This window comes from Aythya ferina (genome assembly GCF_964211825.1).
Source record: "Aythya ferina genome assembly, chromosome: 1".
NCBI lineage: Eukaryota > Metazoa > Chordata > Aves > Anseriformes > Anatidae > Aythya > Aythya ferina.
In genome coordinates this window covers 119,467,515-119,485,436 of record NC_140296.1, presented here as the reverse complement: position 1 = coordinate 119,485,436, position 17,922 = coordinate 119,467,515, and the positions used below count along the sequence as shown (strand labels likewise).

The window sequence follows — 17,922 nt, the reverse complement described above, 5'->3', positions numbered from 1 at the left end:
AATCATTGAGGAACTTTTGAGGAGTCCTTGTGGGCAATTTTACTTCCATGTTGAGTTTGAAAATATTCAGGTTACATGTTTTGGTTTTGCTTCTTCAGGATGCCAATGGAGCAATCTGGAAGCTGGATTTGACTTTTTCAAATATGGTAAGTTCATTTTTCTTTGGATTTATTTCAATTCCTTTGCAGTTACTTCATTTAACTATATGGGATTCATCTACAATGAAGTTTGTGCTTAGTGAAGTTGCAAGCTGGAAATTTTAGCATTGATAAGATCTTCTTTCAAAAAATATTTTCATAACATTATTGACAATAATGGTTGTGCAGGATTATCAAAAGTAATTATTGATTTTTGCTTCCTTAATTTGAATTTGGCAACTAAAATTTATCTTAAAGGAATGTTATTTTCATAAACTGGAAATAGAAGTTGTATGAGTGCAGGAATTGAGTTCAAGGAGTACTTACATACCCTATCTAGTTAGGTGTATTTGAGACAGTCATTACTGTTGCCTGTAAATGACATGAAGAACTAGGAAAAAAAGGAGAAGATGAAGTACACTTGATATGTTTTATCCAGCTGGCTACTAGTATTACTGCTGGAGATGTTTTTGATGAAGAAAGAAATGAAAAAGGTAAAATAGGGGCATTTAGTTTTCATTCCAGAATACGTTGAAGTAAATTGGAGTTTTCTCCTTGATTGGAATAAAGTTCTGGGCTAACAGATAAATAATGTTCCAAGAATTTCATGGTAAAAAGAGATGTGTAAAACATGATATAAAAACTAACATAAAAGATAAATGACAAATACTAGAATTCCTTGGATGATGAAAAGATTTTCAAGGCAGTATAAGCCTAGGACTGGGAGCATTTTCTTTGCCTTTAGAGCAACAACTCTATTGAAAATACTCATTTCAGGTCTGAAACCACTTAATGGAAGTGGTTTTCCTGTATTTCCCCTTATTTACACATAGAAAATGATGGGATTTTGAAACAGCTTAATGTTCCTATACTAATTCATTCATGATCTTCTCATGAACATTTGATTTTTAAAACAAGGAATTCATGCCTGCCAAAGGTACAGCTGGTAATAAATGCAACTCCAGCACATAGCAGAATTTCTGGGTTTCTGTTTTGCACTGCAGACCCGTGATCCAGAGTGCCTGTATACCTTTCACTCCGGAAGGATTGAGGCTGTGAGTGTCTCTCCTGTGACATACCTTATGGCCACCACTGCTCTCGATCGTAAGTAATTCCTTTCCTCTGATACCACTGTCATCGCTGTTTTTGCAGAGCAACGATGCTTGGTTTTGGAACTATTCCATTTTGAACTGAAGTTGTGTATTTGCTTTTGAAAAGTCAATTTACCATCGACTGTTATTCTTGGATCAGTTCTTTTACAGTTAAGACAAATCATCAAAGTTTTGAAATAATACACTGGGAATGCTTAATCTTATAAGCCTGGGATATTAAAGAGAGAAGTTTTTAATGGGAAGCTTTGTAAATTCTGTTTGATTTGAAGGAACAGCTGGAAAGATGACATTTGTATTGAATAACAGCATTTGTATTGAAGTTTCTGGATTGATAAGTGTTGGGGTCTTTATTTTATAAGGAATTACATACGTTTCTAGTATTGTGTAAGTCATTATGAATTAATATTTGTGGCTTTCTTAGAAAATGCAATAACTATCTTGCTCTCAACAACAGCTAATGTGTAATTACAGAGATTAGTTTAACTTATATAAATACAGCTATTTAGGCTTCTTACTGTTAGCTTTACCATGGTTTGAAAGAACCACAGGCCAGAACATTAACAATGTCATTCATGCTGCTCAGAAAATGCCACAAGGTCTTTAACTCAATTCTTGTCAGCCGTATCTTGTAATTTGCCTGTGTTACACAATATATATGCACCTCTAGCCTGAAGACAAACTTGTACCAGTTGAGCAAATGATACTTAAGATATATGCCATCTGGAATGGAATTTTATGCAGACCAACGTATATATCTACCAATCTGTTAATTTCACCTTTGAAAACTGATTTTTTTGGACAATCTCCCATTTTCATCTATTTAAATAGTTTGCTCCTTAGGCAATTCCAGTTCATAGCATATCTTCTTTTCCTCTGTTGACAGTACAAATTTCCCTTAGAGTAGGCCACAGTTCTGTGATTACTCAAAAACTGCACATGGTGGTCAGCACGGGACTTCTTATTACACCCCTCAGCCGTGACAACTCATGGGAGTGTGTAAGCTGAAGAGTGAAGAAAGCTTGTTTTGTTGATGAGCACCATGATAGCTGTGGTACTCTGTATCCAACAGGAATGTCTTTCCAGATGGACGTTTGGTACTCAAAGAGAAAAATTAATAACTTTCCATTCTGCTTTTCATTCAAATAAATACATGTAGACGTTTTACCATGAATCTTAAAACGGAAACGGCACTGCAAGAAATAAATCCCTATTGTTTCCTTTCCACACAGGGTCAGTGCGTATCTATGATTTCATCAGCAACAGGCAGCTGAGTGAAATTCAGTTTAAACAAGGAGGAACAGCACTGACGTGGGCACCTCGTGTTGTAAGTTTTTGTTTGTGTGTTAAGAAAAATTCATAAAGAGCCTGCAAGCATAAAGAAAGATGCTCAGAATACAAAACCTTAAATAAGTTACTGTTTAGACCGTGTTGAAATTTACTGTAGTAGTATGTGTGTATATAGTATATATATGCACAGTTTGGCTTTACTGTGGATTGTCATGTATCCAACTTCGTGTCTTCGTGAGATTTTAAAATCAGATCTCTGTATGCAGTCCAGGAAGAAATGATAGTTTATAGGCTAACAGCTTCTATTTAATCCAAGCCAAGTAATTGTCAATTAAAATGAGTTAGTTAACACATTTCAAAATGACAGCACAGACAATCCACAAACATTTGGAGATTAATCATAAAAAAATGTCACCAGAACTGATCATTTATAGAGTGTGGGGTCTATCAGTTCTAGACATATTTGCTAATTTTAATTAAAATAGTGTCTAGTTATGTTCTTAAGGAAACATAGCAAGCCTGGCAGCTTCGTTGTAAGTAAATTTATGGAGGAAAGTGCTTCACTTGAATTTCCAAGGCAAGGGTAGTCATCATCGTAGTCTTGTGACTATAATTCTTGTCATGCAGACCTGCAGGGATGCTATTAGGTGATGACCTGTACATTCAAGAGGTAAGCTGATCAGCACAATAAAGCGTACATTACAAAACTGTTTCAGATCAGTTTTACAAAAGTTGGTACTAAACATAGGCTGAAAAAAATCAGAAGTACTTAGTCTAGCTAGCTTCTTTTAAAATCCCCTTAGATACTTACCCATAGTTCAAAGTGCTTGAATGAAAACTTGTGCCAAGAAAATTTTGTCCCACATGTTTTGAAACACCTGTATCCTGTTACATCCTCATAGGCAAGCTGGCAAAGTGCAGGTTAGGTAAGTGAACAGTGATATGGATTTTAAACTGCCTGAATAGCCGGGCCCCAGAGGGCAGTGATCAGCAGCACAAAGTCCAGTTAGAAGCAAGTCTCTAGTTGTGTACCCCAGGGGTTGTTACAGGGACCAATGCTCCTCATTAATGACCTGGATGCTGGGACAGGGTGCCAGTATGTTTGTGGATGATACAAAACTGGAAAGGAGAGGCCAGATTGATAGACCAGATAGCTGTACTGCCATTTGGAGGAACCTGGACAGGCTGTGGATTCAGGCTGAGAGGAATCTCATGAAGTTCAACAAGGGAAAATGCAAAGTCCTGCATCTGGGGAGGAATACCACAGACACGAGTACTGCTTGGGAGCCTACCAGCTGGAAAGCAGTTCCGCAGAGAAGGATCTTAGGATCCTGTTGGATGTCACAAAATCTGTTCTCTCATCTCTTCATAAATCGTGCTCACATTCAATGTCAAATATTATATTCAGGGTAGTATAATAATTCCTTTTTGGCTTCCAACTCTTCTGCTTAAGAAGATGGTGATATATATGCATATCAGTATGAAATGACTTTTGCTCATAAATTGCAAAGACATCCTCACTGACACTGCCAGTCCCAATGGCATGTCATGAGTAAAAAAAAAAATAAAATATATATATAAAAAAAATTAAAACAACCTCCTCCCACCCCTAGTCTTCCCCCTCCCTTTATGGTAGCATATTAGAAAGGATAAACAAGATTTCCCATGTATGGAACATTCTTTGTGCTTTAATGCTGTGTTTGTGTAAGGTGAGTTAGAGTTTAACACCAAAAGACGTGACACAGATTTTTATTCTAAACTCACTGATGTACGTTGTGATTTTTTTTTTTTCTTCCTTCTTCCACTCAAAGGTAAATCCTAAAGGAGGTCTAATTGCTGTGGGCTTTGAAGATGGCGTTGTCCGCATAATTGAAATTTATGATCCCAAAGGACTGGCTGCTCTCAGAGGACGGACCAATATAGGTAACGCAGAGATAAATCTGAAACAAGCTTTCAAACCTCATACTGCTGCAGTTACAGCCTTGGCTTATGAACAAAATGGAGATGTCCTTGCCACAGGGGTATGTATCACTTCATTTGGTTATTTTTATTAGTCCACAACTGTAGAGATTATTTAAAGAAATAAGGCAAAGTTTGGTTACTGACAATGCAGTTATGCTTCCATTATTGCTGTTGATTGTTTCTTGTAGTTCTCTGTAGTGCTGGGGGAAGAGATGGATCTGCTTGCACATACCTTTGTTGCATGAAGGAAACCAACCGTGCAATCCATACCATCATTCTGTGAATTACTAGACTGTTTAGTATGAATTCTGTAATCCATTTTGAAGATGTATTTGGCTTATTTTGGAATTAGTTTAGTAGTACTTTGGATTTAGTAAAAGCAAGTTCATTTGTACACCACCTTGGCAGCACTCCAGCTGCTACCCAACACTGGTTTGCGTGACAGCATGATTGACCGATCACGTTGTCAGTGTGCCTGCTAGGCTTTGAAATGACTTCTAGTCAGTGGGGTGTCTCTTTTTAAAACCTGGCCTTCAGCCATGAGCAGTTCGGTTGCAGTTTCATATTCCTTGATTGCCATGTATTTCATTTAGTGCAAAATTCAAGCTGCCGTGCTTCATCTTGTGCACCAGTTCTGGATTTTCTTAGTATCTGAGATCAGCCTGTGCTGTCATGTCTTACAAATCACCTCTGTAACAAGCAGGTGCATGACAGCATTGCACTGTAAATATATGCGATACTGAGATGAGAGAAATATAAATGAAAGCAGAAGGTGAAGAGAAGAACTCAGGGAGTACTTCAGAGAGCCGTTCCTAATATGAGGGTTTTCTGGGAGCAGGAACAGTGGGGCTGCTCCACTGTGGTGGCCTCAACACAAGCAAGGGCAGTGCTCCAACACAGGGCACAATCCCACAGGGCCTGAGCTAGGTGAGCAGAGCAGGGCTGGTGACAGCAAACACTTCCACCAACAGTCCAGCAATCATGAGTCAAAGGCAAAGTAACAAGACACGTAAAAAATCAAAGGAGGAAATCCAGAGTATTGCTTGGGAACAGCAGGATACCGGGCTGGAAACAGGCATGCCTATGACATAGCTCATGCCAGGGCTGAAGACCTGGGCCCAAGGTTTAGGTGAGCTCCTGGGGCAATGGGCAGAACATGCATGGATGGAGATGCCAGCAGAGGCACATCATAGTGGTTAAAGCCTATGAGTGCAGTCAGGGCCCTGGAGGAAGATGAGCAGGATTTTTATTCCCCCTCCCACTGTAATCAGTATGGAAATCCAATTCTAAGTTCCAAGGCACTTGTAGGTCCTCGTGTCTAACCACAAAACATCTGAAGTATGTGTTTCGTGCAGTACTACAGTTTTTTGGTCAGCTTTCATTCAGTCATCATCTCTTTTTCTTTTCTCTCTTCTTCATCAGAGTAAAGACAAAACAGTTTTCTTTTTTGCTGTTGAAGACAAGTATGAGCCAATTGGATTTATCCACGTTCCTGGGCCTGTGCAGGCATTACAGTGGTCTCCACCTTCTCATGTGAGTAACACGTTTGTTTTTTTCCTTCCCTACAGTGTCAGAATGTCATTTTGAAAAGAATTTCCATTGAAAAGAAAGATCTATCACTCTAGCCATGTTCTCTATAGACACTGCAAAAGATGTTTTGCTGCTTTGTTTTGCATGCTGCTTCAGAATGACAGATAGATTGTGTGTAGCTGTATGTCTGATTCAGTTAATTTGGACATAGTTTGGACTTTGGATAATCAAGAGCAGAAACATGTAAACCACAGAATTTCGGTCACTGTTTTGAGTCGCTGCCTTGAGCTGACAGGTGCCTTAACTTTTGGAATGTCTTTCTTTTTTCTTTCCTTTTTTTCCTCAAAAGCATTACTTGAGTATTTTTGCCTATGCCTCTTGCTGATGTTAAAACAGGCAATTGCAGACAAAGTTTTCAGAAAACTTTTGGGTACTTCTCAGAACTTGTGTTCTCTATTTGAAGTTGTTCAAAATTATTCAAATAGATTCTTGCTAATACTTATTTTAAAAGTCTGATGAGGTTAGTGTAACTTGTGATTTTTTTTCAGTCCAGTAATCTTATTTAGAAGGGAGATAGTTATTTGTATTTAATACTGACAAAGTGGCCACCAGGATGCATTCAAATGGTGTGCAACAGCAAACTGTAGCTATTACTTGTTTGTGAGAACAGATAAAAACTGTGCTGCAAAAGAACTCTTGCTGATATGAACTCTGTCTTACTATAAAAATGACAGATCTTGGTCTGACATTTACATTTTGGGTCCTTTCCTTGAGGACAAGATACTCCCTACTACTAAAAATCACACAATGTGTGTTTGATTTTTTCAGATTCCTCTTAGTAATTGTGTTTATCAGTATTAGGTCTCCACTGCTGGATATGAACACTGGCTAAACATGATTAACGCATCTGAGTATTTTTTTTTCCCTCTTTAAAATGAGCACCATGGTAATTAAAGACTATAAATCTAATGAATGTGTTTGTGAGGCTGAAATTTTATACAAGAACCATATAATTCCTAGCTAAGGTTTCCATAGCAACTCTAATATACCCCCTCTGCACATTTTTAGTGACGGTTCAGATAAATAAGACTCTCTCTGTTCTCCAGATAGCTTATGAAAATTGAAACTACATAAAGAGTTGCCTTTTAAAATCTCAAAACGCTGAAAAATTATTACCTTCACCTTGGCTATTCTTCCTTACTTGGTATTTTAAGGGACCTGACAGGTAGCAGAAATTTAAAAAACCCAAACAAACAAACTGAAAGGTAAATAGCATCTGGCAAGATTCCCAGCCCAGTCTTGAAGGTATTAAGGGTTTTGGATAGTATAGAAAAATACAAATTTTCAAGCAATTACCAAAATAAAATCTCACCTCCTAACTTATGGGTCAGATCTAGCCTTCAATTTAACCAAACTCCCAAAATACCATTGTGATGCTTCCTTGCTAGATGGTGTCAGAATGATAGCTGTTTTGTTTATGGCAAGGACTTCAATTTCCTTAACTTTGCCTGAGATACACAGGATAGGAAAGGCTCAGCGATTTCTAGTGTCCATTTAAAAGTGTCCACTTAAATGACACCACAATTAAGAGTTAATGCTGCCTGGCTGGAGTTTGGTTTTGTGCCTGTTCATCTACTGACTTTTTTCCCTTTCTCCCAATTCCATTTGTACACCTGCCCCATACTTGTATTTTATGTGTTTTTGTACAGGTGGAGAGCATGCTGCTCATCCTTTGTGAGAATGGCTTTGTTCTCCAGGTTCCTGCTCCTGTCCCTGAGGAACAGGATACAGCATCCACCTACCAAATCAAAAACCTGCCAACACAGTACTTTCATTTTTATAGCATTAAATCCCGAATCAAGGTAAAGCACTCTCCTGTGGAGGAATTTCATGTTCAGAGGACAAAACTATCTAAAAAAATTCTACTCCCTGTATTAAAGCATATGATTTTTGCTAAGCTTCTTAGAGAGGAAGGCAAGATAGAGTCCATCTGTGGTTGTGTTACAACATTTGGATTTACAAGTTACTGTTTGTTGATTCAAGTAGAAAACTGTCAGCATGACGTGTATTTCTATTGGAATTAGAAGATAATGTTAGTGAAAGTGAAGTTAGCACATTAGTTTTTAAAATATCTTCATTTTGGTAATATTCAGAAAAAGTATGTTTCTTGTGGTTGATGGTAGCCCTGTAGGAAATTCCTTTGAGCAGTCATAAAACACCTATGTGGTCTCTCTTAAGGCAAACATGAAATCTTTTTTATTTTTGGCAGTTATATATTTCTGACTTTTTTATGCTGTTGTAACTTAAGAGGGGCATTGTTTTTTATGTGAAAAACAAACATTCGATATTGAGATTTATGTATTTCTGAATAAGAACTAGCTTTTTGGTCCAAATTAGGTAACATTGTTGGGAGACACTGTAATTCTTTTAAAAAATAGAAAAGGCTTCTACAGAGAGAAAGAATATTAATTGTCCCCCTCCTTTTTTTTTTTTTTTCCCATTTGGGAATAGAGCAATAATTAATAAGTTGCAACAAGGATGTTTTATATAAAATGAAAGGAAAGCTATTTAACAGTAAGGATGGTGAAGCACTGAAATTAGTTGAAGGAAAAGAGATTTCTTTGGATATTCTGTGTATATAATGCCAGGACCTTCTTGGATTGCATTTATTAGGCTCCTCCAGTCAGTTTCATGTCTCTGTGTTTCACTATTTGTTTTAACAGCTGGAAGAGGAGATTGCACTGAGAGAGAAAAAAAAGCAGGAGAAGGAGAAAGCAAGGCTTGAATGGATAAAGCAGCAACAGGAGATGGGAAAGGACATAGAAGAAGAACCTGAAGAGGAACCTGAAGAAGAGCCATTGCCACCTCTCTACATACCAGAGGAGCCCAGTCCCATTCTCTGTGGTTTTTATTCAGCACCAGGGAAATTTTGGCTTTCCTTGGTAAATCAATTTTTATTTCATATTGATGGGATCGCAAGATGTGGCAACCTTCCCCTCACATCTGGGTATCTTAGAAAACTCATTTGAAACCTGCCATCTCTAGGACATGGATTTCCTGTCATAGCTGATGTTTTCAGTGATGTTTTTGAATTAAATCAGTAGTGCCACTCCAGCTCAGATTGCTCAGTAAATTTCTAATAGGTACTATTCTTTGTGATGCCTGAATTGGGCACAAAGGCTAACCTACCCCCTCACTAGCAGAAGGTAGAATTTAACATATTGGTAGGATGGGTTGTATTGCTAGTGATCATTATAGATTTTCTCTATGGGTAAATAAGATCTCTAGTTGTTTGGAAGTAACATTTCTTATCCCACAGTAGATCCCTAAGAAAGGAAAAATTATTTAGAAGATTGCATTTACCTGGTCAGCTGCATCTTTGTTCTTCTGTCAACATTTCTTTATGGTCCTTCTCTTCAGGGTGGATATGACTCAGGATTCCTCTATCATTGTGCGTTCTCCTCAAATCAGCACCAAGAGGACCCTGAACAAAGGCAAGATGAACCCTTTGAAGTTATTCCTATTGAGGATACTGACAACAATCCCATCCACCGGATCTCATTCTGGTAAAACAGTTTAGTGTAACAGATAGCTTTGTTACAAAGCTTGATGATACTGAACTTGGAAAGGAGAAGGGTACACTGCTTTGTCCCTTTTTAATTGTGGGTCAGTTCTAGTACGCAGGTACTCTCCATGGTTCCTCAGGCACCGAGTTTCACTTAAAATTCATAATGAACGCAATTGGATAGTGTATCTGACAGAATATCTTTAAAAGCCCTTCAAGATGAAAATGTCTGATTTCTAATTAAGTATTGATTAAGGCTCACACATCCTAGCTTGAAGATCTCCAGAAGAACCATTAGAAGTCTCCACTATCCTTTTAATTGGATTGCAAATTATGATCACCAGACCACTGGTTCTCTTCGCTAGCTAGCAAAGAGGGGACACAATTAGTCCTTGAGGAGAACATGGAGGGATCAGTCTTTCTCTCTTGTCTAAAGAGTAGAGGCTTCCCAGGACATTCTGTGAACTGCACAAATGAAACGAGTGAGCTAATTTCAGTCTCCCAGTGTTTCCTGTAAGACCAGGCATGAGCTGATTCTAAGGAGGCAGGTTTAGTTCAGACTTTAATCTACAGCTGGCTGCATTCCAGTTGGCCACCATCCCTAGTAGATGAGGACTGGGGAGGGAAAACTGTTTTTTTTTAATCTCTAAACTTGGTGTCTTCTACACTGTCCAATTGAGGGCTGAGTCCAGTTCTGCGATACCCAGTAGATGCTAGAACATTGCTGAGCAAACAGCTGGGAAAAAGGCTGCAGTAGTACCACACGTACTTTAAATGGTCCAAATACTTTGCACACACAAAGCAAAAGTTGGAAAGTCTACATTTATTCAGCTAGATTAGCTCTTCTTTAGAAGCATTGTGTTTTGAGTTGTGGCCTTACTTGTTGCGAGTTACTTTCTATTATTGTTTCTGGTTGCTTATTTGACAGTACCAGCAGACTATTGATGTTCTGTGGGATGCAGAATGGAGCACTGCGTGTTTATGCTCTTCAAGATAAAGACCTCTCAGCAAATACCCTGAAGGAATACTGGTCCTTCAATGTACACGACAATGATTATGGCCAGATCCGGGGGATCTGTTCTAGTTATGATGATAGGTTTCTGATTACCTGTGGTGAAGATGGAAACATTTTTACCTTCAACATCTTGTCTCCAGAGGATGTTCACAAAGAGCTGAAAGCCAAAATCCCCTCTCCTAGGGTAAGTCACTAAATGAAGATCTCCCAAACTCTTGTTTCTATCATATGGAGAATTATAATTCTGATTATAGAACAACTCTGAATACATACATACTGTGCTACCTTCTTTCACTGAACTAGGTCTGTTTGCTATGAAACTACAGCATATGGCCAAAATCCGGTTCAATTAATTGGCATCATAGATCTTTTATAGCAAAAGCTGAGGTTTCCCAAACGATTTGGGAGAAGAGTTATATTGCTTGTTTATTAAGGTATATTTTGCAATAACTGCATTGCTCCTTCTCAATGTTTTGTGTTTTTCTCCAAATACACATACTATGTGTGGTTCATATATCATGTTGTACTATCTTTTTATCACTCAAATGTATAATTATAGGCATACCTAGGATGGAAATACTACAAGGATTTGGCAAAATTAATATCTGTCTTTGATTTTATTCCAGTAGAGTATGATTCTGCTCTCGATGGGGATTCTAGAAATAACATTGGAGAATACCAAATGTATAGTTTCTCAATGCTTTTGGTACCATTTATTGTACAATTCATAAGTTGGATTTTTTTAAATTCGCAAAATTGCATAGCATGATGATGATACTGTTTCAGTGTTGTACAATGAAACATATCTAACTTGAAAAAAGTAATGAGATCTGTTGAGTAAAGAAGTACTGTCATGTGCAATGAAATCTGTATTGGTTATACATTTGGTACAGTTAAAATTTTAAAGTGTCAAGATAAAATAGATGCAACTTTTAAATATTTTTAATATCAGTCAGTAGCTAGTTTTTGAAAGATGCATAGTGAGGGAGACAGAGGAAATTGGGATTTTAGTAATTTGGTTAAATTGTTCAAGGCTAGTTGCAATTCCAGTATCACAAGAATATATAACACTAGGAGTGGACTCCAAAGTATTTTTTTAAACTAAGTGAATGATGGAAACCTGTGGTATCAGAGCCTTGCTAGCTCCTGTATTACAAGTAGTAATTAACATACAATTATAAAGCATACATACAGTTATATCATTTTGAATATGTAAGTAGCTCTATATAAAGATCTTTACAGTTAATTGCTATTGTGCAGGCTAGGAACGCTGCTTAATGACCACCCTAATAGAGTTTTTTCCTTATCAAAGTAAATCTTCATTAAGTATCTATTCTAGTTTTAAGTCATGTGGAAGATTTTAAAAATTCCATCATCATTAAACTTAATGAGATTCCTAGAGAATCAAATACAAGTCCTCTGAAACTAATTGAGTTAAATTACAGATCAATTTAGTACCACTGTATTCACTGTAGGGTGATAGACCCCCCTCTTGTCTTAGAGCATGATTTCCTAAGGAAATGAGGCTTGTATGACTGCACTGTCCATCCATCTGTCATTCCTCACAGCTAATAATTGTGAACCCATTACACAGTCAGCAGAAGCAAACCAGATGAATTACACGTGTAACTTGGAATTAGCCCGGGATATGATGTCTCTTGTCAGCCTGGCAGTTAGAAGAGGCAAGAGAATTGGGTCTGTGGGATGGAGAATCAAAGATGTTATGGGACAGAGTGAAGTTGGGACAAGCAGTGATTTAGGGGTTAATGTTGATGAGGAGATTATAGAATTTCTGTTCTCTGTCCCCAAGAACTCAGCTTCATTTTTTTGTTCTTTTTTTTTTTCTTCTTTTTGTTCTTTTACATGTAAGCCAACTTAATTGTTTCTTGTTCTTGAAACATCAAAGCCTGGTATTTAAGACCAGTAGAGCAATATTGATCGTGAAGGGTTCTTTTGTTTTTCTGAGAGGCAATGGAAACTCTGCCTTAATGTTTGTAAAAGCTTTATTGTCTGTTGAAACTATTATTGCTTGTTTAAAGGCAAGACATTTTTATTCCAGAGTGGTCTTGAGATGGAGAAAGCTGCTGAAGACATTGAGGATCCCAATGCCTACAAGTAAGAGATGCTTGGGTAATGATGAAAGAGATGTCCAACTGTTGAAAGCTCTTTCTTCAGACCACATACCTCCTTTTTCTTTTTAAGAGAAGAGGTGATCACACTGAATTTGGATTATTTCCTCATTACACACAAAGTTTTGTCAGACTTCCTTTCCATTTCTTCTACTTTTCTGTGGAACTAATTCAAATATGGTACTGTGAGACTTATTTAACTTGAGACTACAGAGACAACACAAAGTGGAGGTCAAAGTCCCATTATGTTAGGGCTGTATAAATATACAGTAAGTGGCTGCTTCCTAAGTTACCTTCAGGGCTGCTGAGTTCACTGGAAGTTTAAGCCCATCAAGGAAATCTAGAAGGTTACATAAACTTTAATCCTTCCTCTATTCCATTGGGATAATACAATTTCCTACTTGCATTTTCAGCATTGAGGAAGTCAAGCAGAAAGAGGAGTATGAACGGATCATGAAGGAAGCTGAAGACAAAAAAAGCAAGAAAAGAGAGGAGTTAACTGCTCTGAGAGAAGAGTTTCTTCTTCTGCTTCAGAAGAATCAGGAGTTGCCAAAGCACATGCAGCTGCACAGAGACGTATGTTTGTTTTTCATAAATCATTTACCATAAGAGGTACCTTCTAAAATGGTGCTGCCCTATGTGTTGGGGCCAAAGATGTCTAGTGCTATGGGTTAATGCACTTGACTGTGTAATTTTGCAAGATTTCTAAATCATAGCTGATGATTTGTGCCATTTAAGAAGCATATGGTGGGGAAAAAAAAGTGATTCTCTGTGGAGATCTGAATAGCTCCTGAAATAAATAATTGTGCCAATGTGCATGAAATGCTGGCATCAGGTCCAAAATATTTCTTAGCAAAACTTAGCAGATAAGATAGTGTGATGCTGGGTCTTCTGTGCTTCTGCAGCAGTACGAGATGGACCATAGGATCTTTGAGGATCTGAATAGGCAGACAGCACAGAAAATCCAGTTAGTGGAAAAGGAACTAGCTTGGGAGCATGAGAAAAACTTGATTGGACTGCAGAAACTACGAAATTGGTAAGTACCTCTTTTCTTCTACGTCTCCCACTGACCTTGCACGGGGCTTATTATTTACTGATTTGTACCTACCACAAGGAAAAATATATATTTTTTCCACTCATATAATAAACATTTATATTCTTCTCTTATGATTATGCCCTTATTTGATTTGAAACATACACAAGAGTATACATTGATTTTTGGGTGTGCTTCTTTTGAATCCTTAGTCAAAATTCAGATGTTCTTATCAAGGAAGCAGCTTAATTCTGATTTACTTCTTTAAGAAGAAAAGTGGTCTTTTTTGTTGTTGTTGTTGTTGGGAGGAGAATAAGTTTGCTTGCGTTTTGCCAGTAAATGTCAGTAAGAACCAGGAATTCTTATTGGAGCTTTGAAGTGCAACCTATGAAACAAACTCCCATTTTTCAAGTACGCTGCATGCCTGTCAAATACTTTTGTGTCATTGTTAACACAATATTCTCTATACAGTTTAAAGTTATGAAATTAACTTCCTCAAGAACGCAAGTTAAAGCACAAAGCAGTGCGTTTTTGGTTGCTCTTCTTATAGCAAAAGATGAATTCATAAAAATAAATGCACAATAGAAATAATACACAATAACAAAACCCATTTAGTCACAGTTGTACACAGAGTGTACAAAAACAGAGTGTACAACTGGAAAGGAGAATTGAATGAACATATTTTTAAGCAGCCCTTCATGGAAAATGAAAGATGCTCTCATGTAGAACCTGGTATAAGTTTTGATATTGGGAGCAGTGTTACTGTATTTATTCTTGAGCGTCTCTATTCCTACATCAGATAAAAGTCAATAGATGGTGTCAGATGTCATCGTGCTCTTATGTAGTTACTGTATTTGTATGTAATGAATGTGTATGTAATAAGTAAACTGCTTTACTCGGGTCCTTTTGTTGAAGGAAAAATGGTAGCTTGTACCTACTGACACCAGACAGTTTTGTCTAATTTACCTCTTCAGGTTTCGGTCCTCACTGGAATTTGACACTGTTGTTGTTCATGCGATTCAAAGCAATCATCAGATTTCCACCTACAGACTTCTAACACTCTCTGAGAAGTACCGCCAAGATAAGGAACATCCATCTTGGAGGAAGACAGTACTTAAGCGGGCATGGAAAAAGATGGAAAAAAAGGAGACCATCAAAGAGGCAAAGCGTAAGCATAGGGTTAATGATGGCCTTTTACAGATTCCCAGTAATATGCTTTTGTCTTTCATCTCAGTTTGTTTTCCTGAGTCCAGGCTAAAGAAATGATAATTCCTCCTGGTATGGGTAAAGAAATATAACTGTTGTTTTTTAGTACCTACATACATTGTAACATACATACGTAGTTTTCCACATTTAATGCAATGTCAGCAATCATCTGTCAACACTGTGGGTAGAACTTGACTAAGAGCTGATTCAAAGAGCATGAATATGTTCAGAACATCCGCTACAGTGGAACTATCCTGGTGGACACCAGCTTTACAAAAGCTGTCCCAGGGAGTTTCCAGTAGTTGAGATTGTACTGTGTTGCATGGTATTTACATTTTCACATGGTTATTTTTTTGTTCAGATGCTAGAGTTTTTGAGGAGGAGGCCGAAAAGGTGAAATCAGAGGTCCAAAAGCCAACAGCACGTTTTATAGAAAACAGACGTAAGCAAATCAGAAGAATTGCTGAGAAATCCAACAAGGTGAAAGCTAAGATAATGAAGAGGAAAGCGGAGTGGGAAGAACTGTGAGTCTTAATTGGACTCTGTGTCCTTTTAGTTCTGCATCTTGTCTGAGGTCAAACGATACTATTTAGCTGTTATATGGCACTATCAAATCTCTGCCTAGTTTCTTATATTCCTAATGGGTGAAATTTAAAATACATGAGGCTCTGTGTACCTTAGGGTCTCAAGAGACAATTGAAATCTTTTAATTTCCATGGTTCTTCTAAAACATTAAACAATTTGAATTCAGCTACGTGGCTGCATCTTCATATAGGGATTAAGAGGGTATCTAAATCAATCATGATTTAGGGACACCTAGACCATCACAGTCAGCCTCTTCAGTTAACCCTACCAGCACCAGATATACCAGATGCTGCAAGAGCTGTGGGTTAAGTTAGTTACACATGAAGGCCATTACCTACTAGTGTGTTGTTTTATTTTTTTGGGGGGAAGGAGGGAAATGTCTGAATTTTTCTTTCAAATGTGCAAAGATATCCTTTCCAAAGTAGTCACTGTTTTCTGAAAGAGGTATGTGATTCTTTCTTGATCCTCCTGAGCCTTTCTGCATGCATCAGAAGGTATGAAGTGACCCTGTTTTATACTGCATGCTTTCTGTCCCCATCTGAATGTTTTCTGTCTTAAAGTTCATCTTTGTTTTGTACCTACCAGATACAAGAGCAAGCCTAGTGATGACTATGAAAACCCCGAAGATGTTCAGGCCATTAAAGAAGCACGGGAAAACATGGGGTGTTATAAGCTGAAGACTGCCACTGATTACAGAGTCCCTCAGCACGAACAAATGAAAACTGAAATGAAGGTGAAGCAGCTTGAATCCTTGGAAGTGTTGGTATGTAAACTGATTCACTGATGTGGATATTTCTGCTATTTTACGGGAGGGAGGATAGTTGATTAAATGCTGAATACGTTTTTTTGAAAGGAAATTGAAGTGGTTGTGGGAAGAGCCATTGAAGGACAGACTGTGTCAATTCAGATTTAGTTACAAACAAGCCTTTCTCTTGTGGACTGTTAGTGCTTCACCAAACTCAAAACTGAATCAATCCAGGATAACTCTCAGATGGATCTTTTTATGCAAAAAAGCCACATTTTCCAGTATTTCAGCAGGAAGATGCCTTTTTTTTTTTTTTTTTTTTTTTTTTTAAGGATTAAAAGTCTTACCATCTAGTGACTGATGTTTTCCTTACAACACTGAGCTAATCCCTGCTATGAAATACCTTTACAAAAACAGGGGTATGAGCAAAGATAGGTCTTTTTAGCATAGCCTCTTCATATATGTGCTTCAGTAATCACTGCTTCTGGGTACTAAATATTGGAGCTTTCTGGGAAACTAGATGTTCTGGAACTGCCTTCCTGCAACAGAACTCCTACAGCTACTTCATGTCTTTTAACCAGAAAGACCCAACAAGCTCAAACGTTGTGCAGTAACTTTGCCGCTTTCCTTGCGACTTCTGCCAGCACCCTTTCTCACTCCCAGCTTCTATTTCTCATTTTATTTATCTGGAGTGTAAAAGAGGGGTGATGAATTTCTTTAGAAAAAACGACAATGAAGAAATGTATCCATTTAACCTGGAACTGTCAAGTTACTTTTTGGTATGGAGGCTTATTTCTTGGCTTTCCTACTAACGGAGGAGCCTCTTCACTGCATGGTTCATCATATTCTGTGGCCATGAATCTTCCATAGTCTTATCCTCTCAAACATGTTGCCTAGTCTCAGGCTCCTTTTAGCCTGGGTTGCTTTAGCAGTGAGGTCTCAGCATTACAGAAGCAATGCCACAGTCTTAGGGAATTTGTTGGGTTGCTTTAATCTCATGCTTGGGCTCCAGGACTAGATTGTGGTGCTGATGTTACTAGATACCCAGTGGTTAACCTGACTTGGTTGGACAAGCCAAAGCAAGCAAAAGGAGTAGTTCTAGTTTTAAAACCCTGATTTATACAGATGAAGTATTCCAGTTACTTCAGATGCCTGATGTATAAGATTGTTTTATTTTATAAAGATTAGAGAGGATTCTGCCAAGGTCTTTTCCAACCTAAATGATTCTATGATTCTGTTTTTACATCTGATTCAAGTGTGACTTCTCGGGTTAGTAGATCTTCACCTCAAGTTGGGGAAAAATATTCACCTAATGCCAAAATTTTCTGAGTTGACTTTGGCACTCCAGATTGCTGGAAGGCCTGGAAAGGATTTGTTTTGGACATCTAGTGGCTTTTTATCAAATCCAAAAGCATTTGAAAGGATGTTACTTTCTTGCCTTTAATACTGCTATCAACTATACTTTGAAAATTCAGAACTTTGTTCCATTTCTAACTGTCTGCAGTGGTTGTGATTTCAGCTTCAATTTCACTTATTTTATTGACGAGAATCACATCTGCATTCCAGAACCTATGTTTGTGAAGGACTGCTTCAGTGTCTTTGGTGTTTATATGAGA

At 37.8% G+C, this 17,922-nt stretch overlaps 1 protein-coding gene across 3 annotated transcripts in view; it reads left to right on the top strand.

The window, feature by feature from the left end:
* Nucleotides 1–17,922, top strand: part of CFAP44 (cilia and flagella associated protein 44) — a 41,594-nt gene that overhangs the window by 12,224 nt on the left and 11,448 nt on the right. For all 3 annotated transcript variants that reach the window (XM_084506488.1, XM_084506490.1, XM_084506489.1), the window contains 15 exons: nucleotides 99–146; nucleotides 1,142–1,241; nucleotides 2,479–2,573; nucleotides 4,348–4,557; nucleotides 5,921–6,031; nucleotides 7,738–7,890; nucleotides 8,752–8,970; nucleotides 9,449–9,594; nucleotides 10,522–10,792; nucleotides 12,668–12,723; nucleotides 13,151–13,313; nucleotides 13,643–13,773; nucleotides 14,745–14,938; nucleotides 15,338–15,500; nucleotides 16,147–16,324. In XM_084506488.1, coding sequence (XP_084362614.1) covers nucleotides 99–146; nucleotides 1,142–1,241; nucleotides 2,479–2,573; nucleotides 4,348–4,557; nucleotides 5,921–6,031; nucleotides 7,738–7,890; nucleotides 8,752–8,970; nucleotides 9,449–9,594; nucleotides 10,522–10,792; nucleotides 12,668–12,723; nucleotides 13,151–13,313; nucleotides 13,643–13,773; nucleotides 14,745–14,938; nucleotides 15,338–15,500; nucleotides 16,147–16,324 — 2,238 coding nt within the window. The remainder of the gene's footprint in view (nucleotides 1–98; nucleotides 147–1,141; nucleotides 1,242–2,478; nucleotides 2,574–4,347; nucleotides 4,558–5,920; nucleotides 6,032–7,737; nucleotides 7,891–8,751; nucleotides 8,971–9,448; nucleotides 9,595–10,521; nucleotides 10,793–12,667; nucleotides 12,724–13,150; nucleotides 13,314–13,642; nucleotides 13,774–14,744; nucleotides 14,939–15,337; nucleotides 15,501–16,146; nucleotides 16,325–17,922) is intronic.